The 18,247-nt window shown below is 39.8% G+C and overlaps 2 protein-coding genes across 2 annotated transcripts in view; one reads left to right on the top strand and one right to left on the bottom strand.

Annotated features, from left to right (window-relative positions):
• Positions 1–18,247, bottom strand: part of zgc:171740 (uncharacterized protein LOC795694 homolog) — a 317,785-nt gene that overhangs the window by 104,702 nt on the left and 194,836 nt on the right. The gene's annotated exons all lie outside the window — the stretch shown is intronic.
• rabep1 (rabaptin, RAB GTPase binding effector protein 1) overlaps positions 1–18,247 on the top strand; it is a 66,537-nt gene that overhangs the window by 10,964 nt on the left and 37,326 nt on the right. The window contains exons 3-4 of the mRNA XM_051930783.1: positions 8,731–8,934; positions 17,437–17,585. Of these exons, the coding sequence (XP_051786743.1) occupies positions 8,731–8,934; positions 17,437–17,585 (353 nt within the window). The remainder of the gene's footprint in view (positions 1–8,730; positions 8,935–17,436; positions 17,586–18,247) is intronic.

The following is an 18,247-nucleotide window of genomic DNA, read 5'->3' as shown; positions in this document are numbered from 1 at the left end:
CCTGGAAAACCTTTAAAGTCATGAAAAATTAACAAGTCAACATCTGGAGTGGTAAAGACATTTAAAGTATAAGTTTTTAATTGGAACTTTCCAAAACACATGGAAAATTTAAAAGTGAATTCTAATTAATCTTATATCATGTGATAAAAATATCCATCTTATATACTCACGGATAAGTTCTCCAGCATATAAGTTGGGACTTGATTTTACAGTATAATTTCTGGCATTTTATAATGTCGGTCATATAAGTTGAATGTGGAAAACTCACACTATTGGTACAAGGGATTATGATACGCTATATTGTGAATTTCCCCTTGGGATTAATAAAGTGTCTGTCTGTCTATCTGTCACCTGAGAGAGAAACCACGGACCACACTGCCTTTTTTTTCTATGTGGATGTGGCAACGTGCTGTATCAGTGTGTGATCCTTACCTCTCTCGCTCTCTATTGTGCCTACGTGACCACACAGTAATACCTATTCTGAAGCAACGTTTGCACTGATTTGTGTTTTTTGTGTCTCACACCCTCATACACCTTTATCGTAAGACCATCCCTTATCAACGATGGAGCATTCGATCAGAAGAAAATGTGAAACTGGTTTTAAATTAAATGTCTTCGAAGTAACACAATAAATTGGTAACTGCGCTGCTGCAACAAAATTCGATGCGTCTGAGAAACTGATGCAAGATTAGAGGAAGCAAGAAGATGTAAAAAAAAAAAAAAATATGAAGTGTCATATTTTTGAACGGACGTATAAGTCGGGGTCTGATTTTATGATTGATTTTTCCTGACTTATACGTGAGTATATACAGTAATACTTTACCAGCAAAACGCCTACATCTCGCATTAATACTGTGTTTAATTACCTTGTGCTTTAATATTACCTTGGATTATGTTCTGTGTGCAAGGGCTTTGGTGACCTGGTATAAATACAATGGCATGCAAAATTTGGGCACCCTTGCTTAAAATGTCTGTTACTGTGAATAGTTAAGTGAGCAGGAGATGAACTGATCACCAAAAGGCATAAAGTTAAAGATAACACATTTCTTTCATGTTTAAGCAAGATTACATTTTTATTTGCATCATTCATAGTGTGATCACCATGCGGCACTCCAGCCACCCAAACTCAACGCAAGCAGACACCTGGCACAAGTTCAAGCACAATACACTTTATTTTCAGTGGGAATGCTTCCCAAACCGTTCCCACAGGCAGCACAGTACAATATATACAGCACACATCACTTTCTTTTCTTCTTTCTTCCCTCTTTCTGCCTCCACACCTCCCTGGCGTGCTTCATCCTTTTCCTCCCTACTCTGGCTTCAAATGAAGGGGGGAGGATCCTTTTATTCTGCACCTGGGAGTGCTCCAGGTGGCTTGTTAGCAAGGTGTGGAATCAGTCTCAGGTGAGGTAAAAGCCCCACATAGCAGGGCTCTGCCATCTTCACAGCTGTCCTAGCAGCCCTCACGGAACCCAACAGGGCTGCATCAAACTCCAACTCCCAGCCTGCCCTGCCGGAATCAGTGGTGCTACACAGTGGGGGCTGCCCTCTAGTGTTCATGGGCAGGTAATGCCTTGTTGATGCACTCTCCCCCGATCCTTCCATCCAGCTGGTGTCCCAGCCAGGTAATGGCCCTGGCCATCCATCACAACAGGTACAAAATACCAAAAAAATTAAAAGGGCCTGAGGCAAAAGTTTGGGCACCCAACATAGTTGGTACTTAGTAACACCCCATTTGGCAAGTTATCACAGCTTGTAAACACTAATTGCAATCAGCTAAAAGTCATTCAGTTCTTACTTGGGGTAGTTTCACCTATTCTTCCTTGCAGAAGGCTTCTAATTCTGTTAGATTCTTGGGCCGTCTTGCACGCAGTGCTCTTTTGAGATCTATCCACAGATTTTCAATGATTTTTAGGTTGAAGGATTGTGAGGGCCATGGCAAAACCATCAGTGTTTGCTTCTTGAGGTATTCCATTGTAGATTTTGAGGTGTGTTTCAGATCATTGTCTTGTTCTAGGACCCAAACTCTTTAACATTTTGTTTTTACAGATGGTGTGATGTATGATTTCAGAATTTGCTGGTGTTTATTTGAATCCATTCTTCCCTCTACCAATGACATGTTCCCTGTCTCATTGGCTGCAACACAAGACCAAAGCATGATCAGTCCACCCCCATGCGTAATAGTTTGAGAGGTGTTCTTTTCCCGGAATTCGGTACCCTTTTTTTCTCCAAACATGCCTTTGCACATTGTGGCCAACAAGTTCTATTTTGATTTCATCAGTCCACAGAACTTGTTTCCAAAATGCACCAGGCACTGAATTTTGTGGCTAGGAAAGTTATAAGATTTTCTTCTGCTGACTCTACCATGAAGGACATATTTGTTCAGATGTCGCTATACAGTAGAATAGTGCACCACCACTCCAGAGTCTGCTAAATCTTCGTGAAGGTCTTTTGCAGTCAAACTGGGGTACCTTTCCAGCAATTCAACGTGCAGTTCTTTCAGAAAATTTTCTTGGTCTTGCAGATTTCAACTTGACCTCCTGTTAACTGCCATTTCTTCATAACATTACAAAATGTGGAAATAACTACCTGAAAACACGTGTGCATCAATTGTTTCATTTTTCAGAGTGCTAGGCAGCTGTTTAGGAGATGCCGTGGCTGCTGATTATTGGGATATGTGAAGAAGCTATTGCCTTAAAGAGCTACTTAAGGTCTGAGGTCTTGGAAAAAGTTATCTGAGACCTCAAATATACTTGGGGTTCCCAAACATTTGCATGGTGCTCCTTTCCCTTTTCACTGTGTAATTTTACATAACAAAACAATACAGTAATGTTGCATAAAATGCTGAAAAGAAATATATCATTTTTACCTTTATGCCTTTTGGTTATCAGTTCATCTTCTGCTCACTTAACTGTTCACGGTAACAGACATTTTACACAAACTTTTGCTTGCCAGTGTATATAGTAGCCATTAGCCTGCATGTTGGATTAATGGTGAATTAGCATCAAGTAGTAGTACTAGGGTGTTGTACCGTGTTAGCCATTATGAATGTAGAGAAAAGCCAAGCAAAATGACACCTTTTATTGGCTAACTAGAAAGATTACAATATGCAAGCTTTCGAGGCAACTCAGGCCCCTTCTTCAGGCAAGATGTAATCATTACATCTTGCCTGAAGAAGGGGCCTGAGTTGCCTCGAAAGCTTGCATCAAGTAGTAAAAAGTTAGCAAGGTAAGATACATTGTGTATATTAGATGGTCACTATGAGTTATCGAGCAGTCGAAATGCCATGAAAGTGCACATTTAACTTGAAATGGTTGGAAAATGCTGACAGCAAAAATTGGCTTCAACAAGATAAATCAAATAAGTGCATATCTAGGTACCATTACTGTATGAAGAGGTTCGACATTGATAATATGGGTGAGTCCATTTTGAAAAGTCTTATTAAAGTATATATTTTGAACTGAGGACCAGCAAATAAGCTGGTAATTCTGTTAAGAATTTGTTGGACGTTTTGCGGGGCTGTCATCACATCTATGAGCTGTTCACGTGTCAGTGGATTAGCCATCCATAGTGCTAGTGAGAGCTCAAGTTGGACTAATGATACTTCTAGTATATCACCTTCTTTGTCTTCAAATTCAACTAAAAGTGAAGGTCTGAAATCAAAATATTCTGCTTGTTAAATGGCGAAGATGTGGGTAACCTTTATCAGGAAATGCTTCCGAGTAGTGAGATCATAGAGTCATATACTGTAGTGTGTGTGGTTGCCTTTCCCTAGGAGCACCTCATACTTTTTAGCCACCATAATTTACTACCTAAAGTATGGCACCCTGACATAATAAAATGTCTGCACATTCACTTTTAAAGTGATGTGTTTGTAAACAGCGCTCAAGAAAAATATGTTTTTGCTTGCACACACCAAAATATTGGTACGTGTTCGCTCAGTGTGCACCACATATACAACCCCAATTCCAAAACACTTTTGACGCTGTGTAAAATGTAAATAAAAACAGACTGCAAAGCTTTGCAAATCTCATAAACCCATATTTTATTCACAGTAGAACATAGAAAACATCAAATGTTTAAACTGAGAAAATTACCATATTCTTTTCTTAAAATGGCACATTTTTTATTTGATGGCAACACGTCTCAAAAAAGTTGGGACAGGGCAATGTTTACCACTGTGTAGCATTCCCTCTTCTTTTAACAACAGTCCGTAAATGTCTATGAACTGAGGAGACCAGTTGCTAAATTTTTGGGAGAGAAATGTTGTCCTATTCTTGTATGATATAGGAGTCTAGCTGCCCAACAATCCTGGGTGGTCTTAGTCGTATTTTTTGTTTCATGATGCACCAAATGTTTTCTATTAGTCAAAGACAAGTAAGCCTGCGATTCGCTAGCGAATCAGAAATCCAAGAATGGCAATCAGTTTCTGTTCCGTCCGATATTTGGATGGATGACATATCATGGAGGGTGGGTGCGTCTGGGGAAGTGTCATTTAGTTCAATAAGCATATCTGTACTAAAGCGGTTTCGTTTTGTGGAGACGTGATTTTGTTGCCTTTGCTGACACCGACTGCTGGCAGAGTTGAGCACAGCAAGTGTAGTTTACAGGTTGTGGTGTTCGTGTGCCAGCCACTGAGTCGGGGAAGCCGCTGGGTTTGAGTCTGTGACCGTTATGTGATCTATATTACTGGCACAGTGGATTAGAGCAAGTGTAGTGAACAGGTTGTGTTGTTTGGGCACCACCTACTGACTCTGGGAAGCCGCTGCGTTTGACTCTGGGGCGTGCTCAACGGCGCAGTATGCGCCTCGGTGGGATGCCGCTGCATGATGAAATATCATGGAGGGTATATGTGGTGGTGTGGGCGGTCACGTCCGGGCGGCTGTACGACCTGGCGTGCACGCTTCACCTCAGGTGTAGTTCACAGGTCGTAGGCATGGTAAAGTTTCCATTTAATTCAATAACCCTATTTGAACTAAAGCGGTTTCTTTGTGTGGGCGCCTTCGTTCATTGTTTGTATCCATGACTGTACAGGTTGTGTTGTTTGGGCGCTCACAGGTTGTGTTGTCTGGGCGCCACCTACTGACTCTGGGAAGCCGCTGCGTTTGACTCTGGGGCGGGCGCCATGGCGCAGCACGTTGTGTTATTTGGGCGCCACCTACTGACTCTGGGAAGCCGCTGCGTTTGACTCTGGGGCGGGTGCTGCCGCATTTTGGGAAGCTGCTGTGTTTGACTCTGGACTCTGGGGCAGGCACCAAGGCCTCAGTGCGCATGCGTGCATTTGACTGCGGACTCTGGGGCGGGCGCCAAGGCTGCAGTGCGCATGCACCTCGGTGCATCCGCCGTGCATATATTAACTGTGGTTTAATAAGATAGATCTGGACTGCAGGCATGCCAGTTCAGCACATGGACTCTTCTATTACAAAGCCATGCTGTTATAATAGATGCAGTATGTGACTTAGCATTGTCTTGCTGAAATATGCAAGGCCTTCCCTGAAAAAGATATCATCTGGATGGGAGCATATGTTTTTCTAAAACCTATATATACCTTTCAACATTGATGGTGCCTTTCCAGATGTGCAAGTTGTCAGTTCTAAAGGCACTAATACACCCCCATACCATCAGAGATGCAGGCTTTTGAAATGAGCACTGATAACAAGCTGGATTGTCCCTCTCCTCTTTAGTCTGGAGGACGTGGCGTATATGTTTTCCAAAAAGAATTTCAATTTTCAATTTGTCTGACCACAGAACAGTTTCCACTTTGCCTCAGTTGATTTTAAATGAGCTTTGGCTCAGAGAAAAACATTGTTTCTGGATCATGTCCACATAAGGCTTCTTCTTTGCATGTAGACAATGATTTCTGGAAGTGTTCCTGAGCCCATGCAGTGATTTCCATGACAGAATCATACAATACTGCCTGAGGGCCCGAACATCACAGGCATCCAATATTGATTTTCGGCCTTGTCCCTTGTGCACAGAGATTTCTCCAGATTCTTGGAATCTTTTGATAATATTATGTACAATAGACAATGAGATATTCGAAGTCTTCACAATTTGTAATTGGGATTGCATGATGGCGTTATTCAGAAAATATGCTTTTAAAATGTTTCAGTCCTGCCTATAATTGCATAAATAGTGCATAACTGCACTATTTCTATGGGTAGATAGTATGAGCTTCAATGTGAGTTTTAGTTAGCAGTCAGCAATTTTAAAATAGCCCACATTTTTGAGTTCATGTGTTCCTGTCAGTAGAGTCATGTAATTTTGCTGTGAATATTCAGAACCGGAGTGTAACGTAATCTTGGATTCTTTTTTTGGTACTGGGAAAAGTTGTCATAAAAACTCCTGAAATTTGTAGTGTACTAAAATGTATGGTATGAACTCTGGTAGTCATGCTAAGTTCTGATGTTGATAATTAGGGAACCTCATTCACTATTTAACGAGTTGAAGGTTAAGTTGGGGCAGTAAAAACCATGAAAGGATAAAAATAAATATGCACATAGATAAAAATGTAAAACACTTTTCAAATAAGCATGTCACACACTTACCAGCCAATCAGAGCAGTCCTAGCACTTGATTCAGCCTCAGAGTCTCCCTTGCATGTGTGTCAAAATAGATACAGAGGTGGCAAGAAACTAATAGTAGTGTCCTTTGAGACTAACGATGAAATCCCCTAATCTTACACTATGAAAATAATGCATGCAGGTGGGTGTCCTGATAATGTGAGTTTTGAGTGCATCCACACTAACTCTGACATATGAAGTAACTGTTAATTAGACATTTTGACATTAAGAAATATTTAAAAGAGTTAAGACAGTAACCTTGTGATTTGAGATGAACTAATTATAGTTTATTCTCATATGGCGAATACTGGAGAGTAAACCTCCAACATCCTACAGGTAAATGAAACTCTCCTAACACGCATATCCTTGTATTCCGTCAGCAGAGCTGCCTATTGTACACATGCCTATTTGAAACAGGTCCTTTTTGTACCATGCGTGGTAGTATAATTTTCAAATAGTCTTCCAATTGTTCGATCATAGCTGTTTTACTCATAGAGCTATATTTGCTGCATAAACCAATCATTATTTAAAACGCAGCACTATACAAACAGAACTACTGTTGACCCTCCATGATATTTTTTGCCAGAAAAAAGTTTCTGCTCAATGAAAGAAGTCCATGACACATCTACAGAGTGTTTATTGATATGCTTTATTTGCTTGAAAGTTTGCAGTGTGAAATGCAATTAAACTAACTAGATATTGAAAGAAAGTAATGAATCATTCCCCAAATTGGAACAAAGGAAATGGGCTATAATTGTTAAACCTTTTAGCCAGCTCGGTGCAAAAGGACTATCCCCCAACCCTATCACTCACACTTTCTACGGAGGTGCCGTGACCCTTCACAAAAAGAGCCCTCCCCTGGGCTCCACCCAAACCTTGCTTCCCATTTGTCACAGTTGTAACACAGGATACCAGCTGAGTGCTACAAATGAAACTCAAACAAATTTGTCATAAGTAGTTTATGCTTTGCAGACACACTGGCAAAAAAAAGAATAAGAATACTAATAAAGTAGTGAATAATGGTCCCAATGCATGTGACTACACTTGAAAACAAGTCAGCGGTGCAGTTGCTAGATGGCTCTTATATTTAAATAACCATTGCCCTAGTGCAAATAGTGTTTTTTTTATTTGTTACCTTAATAAAATCTAAAGACAAAAGCATGTGCAAATGTACATGTAACCCCCAGTATTATTAGTTCAAATATTTTTTTAATATTTTTTATTTGAATATTCGAACGCTATTCTTTAGCTAATTTGACCGCCCTAATGTATAGGGGTGGGTAAAAGTAGGTTTACAGTTGTTCGTATAGAAAAAGACATGCAGGTTATGATTACTACAATAGCTTTATTAACACTACAATTACCAAAGCCTATGAAAAAACTCATAAATCCGGCCCACCTTAAATCCCTTCGCACCTCTCCGTCACCACAAAAAGCCACCTCACCACTTCTTTTCAGGTTAGTTCTTAGAATTATAAGCAAACCTTCATTAGAAGATCAGAGGCTACAACTTGGCATGTAAGGGGACAAACATCCCAAAATATAGGATGGGGAGAATTTATTTAAGGCTTTGTAAACCATTAGTTGTATTTTAAAGTCAGTCCTAAGTGACACAGGTAACCAGTGTAATGACACTAATACTGGTGAAATGTGCTCAGATTTTCTTCTTCTAGTTAAGATTCTTGCTGCTACATTCTGCACTGTCTGTAACTGATTGATGTCTTTCTTAGGTAGTCCTGTAAGAAGTACATTACAGTAATCTAGTTGGCTGAAAACAAAAGTGTGAATTAATTTTTCAGACTATAAGACCTAGGTATACAGTAAGAGGTCTAACTTTAGCTGTATTCCTTAAGTGAAAAATGCAGTCCTAGTAATCTGATTAATATGTTATTTAAAATTTCATTCAGAATGAATAGTTACCCCTAAATTCTTCAACTCTGACTTGACTTTTAAACCTAAGGGATCAAGTTTATTTCTAATTCCCTCACTATATACATTTTTTCAATCACTAAGTCTAAAATATTATATTATTAATACAATAGATAAAGTTGCATTAATGTTCATTCAGTACCAAGATTATAAAAAATGCTGGCATTGGGGAAAAAATGGACGTAATAATATCTAGTAATAATATAACTCTGTGAATTTTCTATTTTCCCTAATTCAGATGAGCTGAAAAAGCAGGGAGTGGCTCTCCAGGCATCACAGGATGAATTTATGAAGCTTCAAAAACTGCTTTCAGACGCTAATGCAGAAATGGAGACCATCAAGGCTGTGGCCACTGTGTCAGAGAACACCAAACAAGAAGCAATTGACCAGGTTAAAAGACAGTGGCAAGAGGAGGTAGCATCATTGCAGGCTATAATGAAAGGTAAGTACCTGTAGCAATCTAGGGCCAGTGTCACTAAATCCAGATTACTAATAACAGATAAAAAGTAAATATTCTAATTATACATCTGGAGAACACTAGGTACAAGAGAAAATTCTGAAAAGGTTGTACTGAACTGCACAATATATTCAAGTATATTTAAACTAAACTGCTCAAAAAAATTAAAGGAACCCTTTGAAAACACACCAAATCGCAATGGGAAAAAAGTCATGCTGGATATCTATACTGATATGGACTGAATGTGTTAGGAATGAAAGGATCCCACATCGTTTGATGGAAATGAAAATTCTCAACCTACAGAGGGCTGAATTCAAAGACACCCCGAAAATCAAAGTGAAAAAATGATGTGGCAGGCTATTCCATTTTGGCGAAATTTCATTGCAGCAAGTCAAAATCGTACTCAGCAGTTTGTATGGCCCTCACGTACTTGTATGCATGCCTGACAACGTCAGGGCATGTTCCTAATGAGACAACAGATGGTATCCTGGGGGATCTCTTCCCAAATCTGGACCAGGGCATCACTGAGCTCCTGGACAGGCTGAGGTCTCGGATGGACCGAAACATAATGTTCCAGAGGTGATTTCGGTCAGATCAGCATGGGGACAAGTCAATCATATCAATTCCTTCACCCTCTAGTAACTGCCTGCATCCTCTCACCACTTGAGGCCGGGCATTGTCGTGCACTAGGAAGAACCTAGGACCCACTGCACCAGCATACCATCTGACAGTGGGTCCAAGGATTTCATCCTGATACCTAATGGCAGTCAAGGTGCCGTTGTCTAGGCTGTATAGGTCTGTGCATCCCTCCATGGACATGCCTCCCCAGACCATCACTGACCCACCACCAAACTGGTCATGCTGAATGATGTTACAGGCAGCATAACGTTCTCTACGGCTTCTCCAGACCCTTTCACGTCTGTCACATGTGCTCAGGGTGAACCGGCTCTCATCTGTGAAAAGCACAGGGCGCCAATGGTGTACCTGCCAATCATGGTATTCTATGGCAAATGCCAATCGAGCTCCACAGGCAGTAAGCACAGGGCCCAGTAGAGGATGTTGGGCCTTAAGGCCACCCTCGAGAAGTCTGTTTCTGATTGTTTGGTCAGAGACATTTACACCAGTGGCCTGCTGGAGGTCATTTTGTAGGGCTCTGGCAGTGCTCATCCGGTTTCTATCTTGCCCAAAGGAGCAGACACCGGTCCTGCTGATGGGTTAAGGACCTTCTACGGCCCTGTCCAGCTCTCCTAGAGTAACCATGCCATTGAGACTGTGCTGGAAGACACAGCAAACCTTCTGGCAATGGCACGTATTGATGTGCCATCCTGGAGAAGTTGGACTACCTGTGCAACCTCTGTAGGGCCCACGTATTGCCTCATGCTGCCAGTATGAGACACTGACTGTAGCCAAATGCAAAACTACTGAAAAAAATAGTCAGAAAAGATGAGGAGGGAAAAATTTCAGTGTCCTCCACCTGTTAAAGCATTCCTGTTTTGGGGGTCGTCTCATTGTTGCCCCTCTAGTGCACCTGTTGTTCGTTTAATTAACACCAAAGCAGCTGAAACTGATTAACAACCACCTCTGCTACTTACCTGACCATATCAATATCCTAGAATTTTTATTGTCTTGATGCTATACTCTGATTAGAAAGTGTTATTTTAATTTTTTGAGCAGTATATTTGTACAGAACTGCACAATATATTCAGGTATATTTGTGAGAGGGAGTACCTCATTCTCCCAGCTCTCTTTTAGTATATCCATTAGACCACAGGGTTGTCTACCATACACCAGTTTAAATGGTGAGAACCTTGTTGAGTCCTGTGGAACTTCCTGGTATGCAAATAACATGAGGGGGAGTGACTAGTCCCAGTTCCTCCCATCTTCTTTGACCACCTTGCGTAACATTTCTTTGAGCATTTGATTAAACCTCTCTAATAACCATCAGTATGAGGATTATACACTGCGGTTTTGACATGTTTAATTTTGAATGATTTGGCAACTTTGAATGTGTCAAAGGTGCAAAGTGTCCTATGGTCTGTAAGGACTTCTTTTGGAATGTCTACTCATGGAAGTACCCCCACTTGTTCCCGTGCAATGTTTTTAGAATTGCCTTGGCAACATGGATAGCCTCAGAGTATTGGGTAGTGTAATCCATGAGGACCAGAATTTATGTATGTTCTCAGGCCGAGGGTCAACAACATCTACTCCAATCAGCTCGAATGGGATGTCTGTTAATCATACAGGTATAAGAGGAGCGTGCCCTTTTGGGGAATCTGTTGACTTTCTGGGCTTAAAACTATGAAAGCGACAGTCCTCCTCATTGATCACCAGCAAGGAGAAGTGGGGCTTAAATCGCTCTAAAGTCTTATCAGATCTGAGATGGACGTGAGTTAGTGTGCAGACCTGCCGCCAGTAGTCTTTTCGCAAAAGCAACAGCAACCTCACCTCTCCCTCATGTTCGGTTATGCAATATAAAAAGTCCTTGTTAATTTCAAAATACAGTGCCTGTGGCATGGGATGTGCCGTTATGACTGCCTTTTTAGCAAACTTTAAGGAATCATCGTTCCTTCCTAAATGATGCCGGCAATTGCTAGAACTGGAAGTGCAGCTCATAGAGAGGATCAGCTGTGACTTCCAAGGGGCATCGGAGCTAAAGGACGCAATGTCAATTGTCTGTTGTTGAGTGGCCATGTCATCCCTCCCTCGAGCTGGGGAAAAACATGGCATAGAAACAGCTTGAGACATAGATTACTCTTCCATGTCTAGGCCCATCACATTCAGTGGTGTGTTCTGTGCTTGTCCACTGTTTATTTTGACCATTCCTGCCCCAGTATGACTGAGTATGTAGGGCTCCGTATAACGACAATCGTAACAGTATGAGTTTCTCCTTGGAATGTGATCACACATGTGGCGAATCTGCACCAGTGAGTTTCACTAAATACAGGCTAGACTGGTCTTCCCTGACCCACATTGTTGCAGAAGCATGTAAGCCGAGCAACAATAGAATTGTAGGGGAAAGGTGGGAGATTTACTAGATAGTCGCATGCAACTATCTGAGGCAACACACACATACATTTGTTTTTATATTTTTATGATACCTGAGGATCAAAGATACAATTTATGAATTATCACCTATGCGTAATAAATATGTAAAAAAAAAAAAAAATCTGAAATGCTTTGACTCAGTTTATTCAGACAACAAAAAAGGGCACACACTGACTTCCAATATATATTGCTCAGATTTGTTAAGATGATGGAGATGGCCAAAACACTGAAGTCTCCGTCACTGCTTTCATTTCATTGGTCCCATAATAGTGCTGCACGCTAGATTCATGTGTTTTAAATAACACTTCCACTATTAATTTGCCAGTGTGATCATCAGGAAAGTATCTTGTTTGAAGACAATTTGATTTCAACTTCTACTTCTCAATGAAATGTACAGTTTTGTTAGGTGCAAAATTTTAGGTAGCATGGCAGAAAATAGTTTGTGAGACTGTATTTATAGTTATGAGTGTTTTCTCAGCAAAGATCTTATGACTTAGTAAGTTGTATCTGTAAAATGTACTCTCTGCAGTGCAGACAAAAAACTTGGCTTTGGCTGTGTGCTACAAAATAGCAGTAGTTATTTATCTCCATTTAACATTCTTCTACCCATCCTGTATTGCTTGAGAGAAAGAAATAGTCTGTTAACTTGTGTGGGGAGAGGGGTGATGGTTTTCACTCATACAGTGCATCCGGAAAGTATTCACAGCGCATCACTTTTTCCACATTTTGTTATGTTACAGCCTTATTCCAAAATGGATTAAATTCATTTTTTTCCTTAGAATTCTACACACAACACCCCATAATGACAACATGAAAAAATTTACTTGAGATTTTTGCAAATTTATTAAAAATAAAAAAACTGAGAAAGCACATGTACATAAGTATTCACAGCCTTTGCCATGAAGCTCAAAATTGAGCTCAGGTGCATCCTGTTTCCCCTGATCATCCTTGAGATGTTTCTCCAGCTTAATTGGAGTCCACCTGTGGTAAATTCAGTTGATTGGACATGATTTGTAAAGGCACACACCTGTCTATATAAGGGCCCACAGTTGACAGTTCATGTCAGAGCACAAACCAAGCATGAAGTCAAAAGAATTGTCTGTAGACCTCAGAGACAGGATTGTCTCGAGGCACAAATCTGGGGAAGGTTACAGAAAAATTTCTGCTGCTTTGAAGGTCCCAATGAGCACAGTGGTCTCCATCATCTGTAAGTGGAAGAAGTTCAAAACCACCACGACTCTTCCTAGAGCTGGCCGGCCATCTAAACTGAGCGATCGTGGGAGAAGGGCCTTAGTCAGGGAGGTGACCAAGAACCCTATGGTCACTCTGTCAGAGCTCCAGAGGTCCTCTGTGGAGAGAGGAGAACCTTCCAGAAGGACAACCATCTCTGCAGCAATCCACCAATCAGGCCTGTATGGTAGAGTGGCCAGACGGAAGCCACTCCTTAGTAAAAGTCACATGGCAGCCTGCCTGGAGTTTGCCAAAAGGCACCTGAAGGACTCTCAGACCATGAGAAAGAAAATTCTCTGGTCTGATGAGACAAAGATTGAACTCTTTGGTGTGAATGCCAGGCGTCATGTTTGGAGGAAACCTGGCACCATCCGTACAGTGAATCATGGTGGTGGCAGCATCATGCTGTGGGGATGTTTTTCAGCGGCAGGAACTGGGAGACTAGTCAGGATAAAGGGAAAGATGACTGCAGCAATGTACAGAGACATCTTGGATGAAAACCTGCTCCAGAGCGCTCTTGACCTCAGACTGGGGCGACGGTTCATCTTTCAGCAGGACAACGACCCTAAGCACACAGCCAAGATATCAAAGGAGTGGCTTCAGGACAACTCTGTGAATGTCCTTGAGTGGCCCAGCCAGAGCCCAGACTTGAATCCGATTGAACATCTCTGGAGAGATCTTAAAATGGCTGTGCACCGACGCTTCCCATCCAACCTGATGGAGCTTGAGAGGTGCTGCAAAGAGGAATGGGCGAAACTGACCAAGGATAGGTGTGCCAAGCTTGTGGCATCATATTCAAAAAGACTTGAGGCTGTAATTGCTGCCAAAGGTGCATCGATAAAGTATTGAGCAAAGGCTATGAATACTTATGTACATGTGATTTCTCAGTTGTTTTATTTTTAATAAATTTGCAAAAACCTCAAGTAAACTTTTCTCACGTTGTCATTATGGGGTGTTGTGTGTAGAATTCTGAGGAAAAAAATGAATTTAATCCATTTTGGAATAAGGCTGTAACATAACAAAATGTGGAAAAAGTGATGCGCTGTGAATACTTTCCGGATGCACTGTATGTGCCAAAAGTTTCATGCATTCCATGTAAAGGTGATTCATTATGCTACCTGATTTGGTAGCAGTCTGTTTCTTTTTTTGCAGTTTATAAAATGCCTTACCTTGTTCTACATTGAACACTAAAAGCCAATCCATCTTAATTGGCAATGACACTGAATTTCTTTTAACAACTAAACGGTTTCTTCCCCGCTCTCTTTTTCTCTTCTGCTGTGCATTTGTCACTTTACTGGGTTTTCAGAAAACATTTGGCTGCACTTAATAAAGAAAAAAAGCCTAATAAGCAGATCACCATGCTCTCATTATAGTATAATTTTTTTATAGTCTGTTCAATGAATATACTGCCAGTAATGTTGTTTGGCAAAATTTTCCGCTGTATTTTTTGCAGTGAATACTTGTCATAGTGGGTTTTTGCTGTGTTCTCTGGTAACCTTATTTGCCAAATATTTTCCTGGAAATTTGCTGTGTAGTCAGCTTAGTCAAACATTTTTTTCCATACTCTCCATGATGCTTTGCAAGGCCAGCGTGACATCACAAATCTGTAGCAGCCGTGCTCAGAGCTTTCATGCATGCATACTGTAAGACTGTTGAAGTTCTGCTTTGCACATGGGTGATTTGATGACTTGCTCAGTACTCCAGCTACACTTCCACAGTTTGCATTGTGCCTCAACTACCAGTAAAAACAACCCTTAAAGGAGCTTTCCCCTTCCCTTCGTCAGAAAACAAAGGAGACCCTGTGAAATAGGGATGCTCCGATCAGGCATTTTTAGGGCCGATACCGGTATCATATTACTGGATTCTGATACAAATTAATTTTTTTTTGTTGTTGTTTAATCTCTTTAAAAAACTTTTATACTAGGCTCCTGCATAACTAGATGTGGAGAATTCTTATGTATAAAATCTTAATTGTACTCTTTTTTTTATGATTAAATAGATCACAGGTGTTACCTGTTCATTTTTATTAACAAAATGAAATTCTGCAGACTTATTGTTCAGTGACCATAAAATAAATAAAATTTTCCTAATTTATCCATAATACATATTACATTAAAGAAAATAAAATGCTTCACATAAGTGCTAGCTGCTATATTATCTAATTTCTTCTGTAATGTACTTATCTAAAACAAAGACTAATTAAAAAAAAAAAGACAGTAGTTGTCACCATTTGTCTAACAAAAATATATTCTCACACATTGATTAAACTAACCGATATTGGTAGTTTAACACTGCTTACATGTAAATATACATGGATTTACAGGTTTTAATCATTAATTACACTATATTTTTTGCTGTTAAAATACACATTTACTATATTTATAGAGGTCTGTTTTTTTTCTTTTTTCCAGTATACCAGATAGACCTTCATAATTCTTGAGGTATACTTATAAATATGGATTACCGTTTAAATTATGCAGTACTTGTTTCTTACCAAAATTTATACAGTATGACACACACAAATAATAATAAACACCGTACAAACCTTTAAAAATGCTACATACTGTATCTACCAGATGTTCATAGGATGTTTGTTAGGAAGATACAAGGCTAACATGTTTAACAGGTTTACAAGTAAAATAGACAGATTTTGCTGTTAAGCTAACAAGCTTATTGTCCCCTAGAGACAATTTCAATTCATCTCTTCTTTTTCTAATTGAGAATGTGAGCTGCTGTACTTAACACAAGTTTGCTCATTGTTCTTACTCAGTGTTCCTTTTAATTTAAAGGACAGTATAAAAGGTCTTTGTCTCTGTTGTAAAGTCTGCATCACTGCTTCCTGTTTACAGGAAGTTTGCAGCAAGAAACAATAAGCGCAGGCATAGCTGCCATAATTTCTTGCATAAAGGAGCACTACCAGTAAATTACTGTAAAACATAGAAAGGCAAATGCCGACAAAAACTGTTTTCTGTAAAGACTGGCCAATTTACTAATTATCAATCCCCTATAAAGTCTTTTGTAGTAAAAATCAGCCAGTTGGTTTTTGCAACACTACTGTGAAATAATAATAACAAAAGGTTTATTACTGTTTAAAAGTTGTTTGTGCCAAGCATTTGCACAGATAGATATGGGGAACAAAAAAGATGTTCCAGCTGTACCCACAGCTGCAACTTCAAACAGTGGAACAAGGCAATCCCACTTCACAGTGATCTATATTTTATTTAATTAGTTCATTTAGCTAGTTCATGGCTATCAGTTTTGATTTGTTTGTGGTATTCTTTCCAACAGTGTCTTTTGTTGATTGAGGAACAGCAGTGCATTGGTTAGCACTGCTGCCTCTTAGCAGAGGTCGCATTTATGGCCACAATAATTGGTCCAACATAGTTGGCTAACTCTTTCCTAGCACTCGGAGGTGCTTAAAAGGCCATTGCACCTTTATATTCAGCCGAAAACTAGTTCAGTCCCTCCTTCCCTATTGACTTCCTGAACATTTCCGTGATTTCGCCGAATTCAAGGCAATGCAAACTCCTCAGGACTTGCTCATCACAAATTCTAGTATTTGATGCATTTTCCATCCCTACTGGATCAACAGCAAAGTTGGAATAGCCCAGATGTGGTAGAGATTCAAAGGTGGTTTCTAGCTTTGTGTATCTTTTGCTTGTATCTCATTCATTAGATAGATAGATAGATAGATACTTTATTAATCCCAATGGGAAATTCACATTCTCCAGCAGCAGAATACTGATACAATAAATAATATTAAATTAAAGAATGATAATAATGCAGGTGAAAAAAAGACAATAACTTTGTATAATGTTAAATGTTAACGTTTTCCCCCCTGGGTGGAATTGAAGAGTCGCATAGTTTGGGGGAGGAACGATCTCCTCAATCTGTCAGTTACTTTTCTACCACACAAGAATGAATGCATTCAGTCTTGCTATCAAATGTCTGGGTTTGAGCACATATATCTTGAAACTTAGATTATTTGTATGTTGATGTAATTGCAGAGGATCTTTCTGTCTGTCATTGGAAGAAAATGTATAGAGATATTAAAAAATGTTTTTTCTTTCTTGATTTTTACTCTAAACCCTGATGCTAATGACTGAATATTGACAGATAATTTTTATCTTTAACTCAAAGTGACTATAAAATGTTTGACTGCTGTTTAAAATAAGGTACATTTAATTGATCGGATATTGTTCTGCAATACAGAAGCAGCACGAGACTATGAGCTGCAGTTTCAACAAGAGAGAAGTCAATGGAGTCAGTACAGAGAAGCGGTGGAACGGGAGATGGCTGAGCTTCGGCGCCAGCTTAAAGAAGGCCAGGAGGAGGAGAACCTAGAGAATGAAATGAAAAAAGTAAGAAACCTGCTCTTACATTAAGTATGTGTACTGTATTTAAAGTAGAAATATACAAGTTACTCATTTGTTGCAGTATTGTGGAAATAACTTAAAGAGTTTGTGTTTACAAAATGTGGCATAAAGCTTTTAATGAGTTCATCATGAAACCTTAAAAAACATATAGGAATCAGCAGGTGTTTCTCGCTTTAGCCAAGGTCTGCAGATTTGATTCAACTATAATGAAGATGCTAAACAAAAATTGAATATATGTCAGAATAGCAAGGTAGAAAGCACTGCCTGCTAATAAAAGCTACAAGTTACATAGATTATCGTCAAATGTTTTGAAAGATGAGTCAAAGTAGTAATTTTTGTTCATTTTATGTTGCCTTTTACAGTATCTGAAAAATCTAATGCTAATTTCTCAGGATTAACTCATCATTACTCCAGCATTAGATTCCATTAGTAGTTTCCATGATCCTGAATTGGATTAGGGGTGTGTCGGTCTGTTAGTGCGGAAGGAGCGGAAGCTTTAGATTCGTCAAAAATTTAAATCTATGGTTTTGACGGTTCTCGACGTATGAGGGTCTCCTGATACCAAAAACATTGATATCTCGATGATGGGTGAGTGTGTCTGTGTGTCACAGTTTCTTGAGGGTGGTCTAGAGTTAAAACGGCTGGAC

Source organism: Erpetoichthys calabaricus, chromosome 8, assembly GCF_900747795.2.
Source record: "Erpetoichthys calabaricus chromosome 8, fErpCal1.3, whole genome shotgun sequence".
NCBI classification, from domain to species: Eukaryota; Metazoa; Chordata; class Cladistia; order Polypteriformes; family Polypteridae; genus Erpetoichthys; species Erpetoichthys calabaricus.
This window is presented reverse-complemented; position numbering and strand designations above follow the sequence as displayed.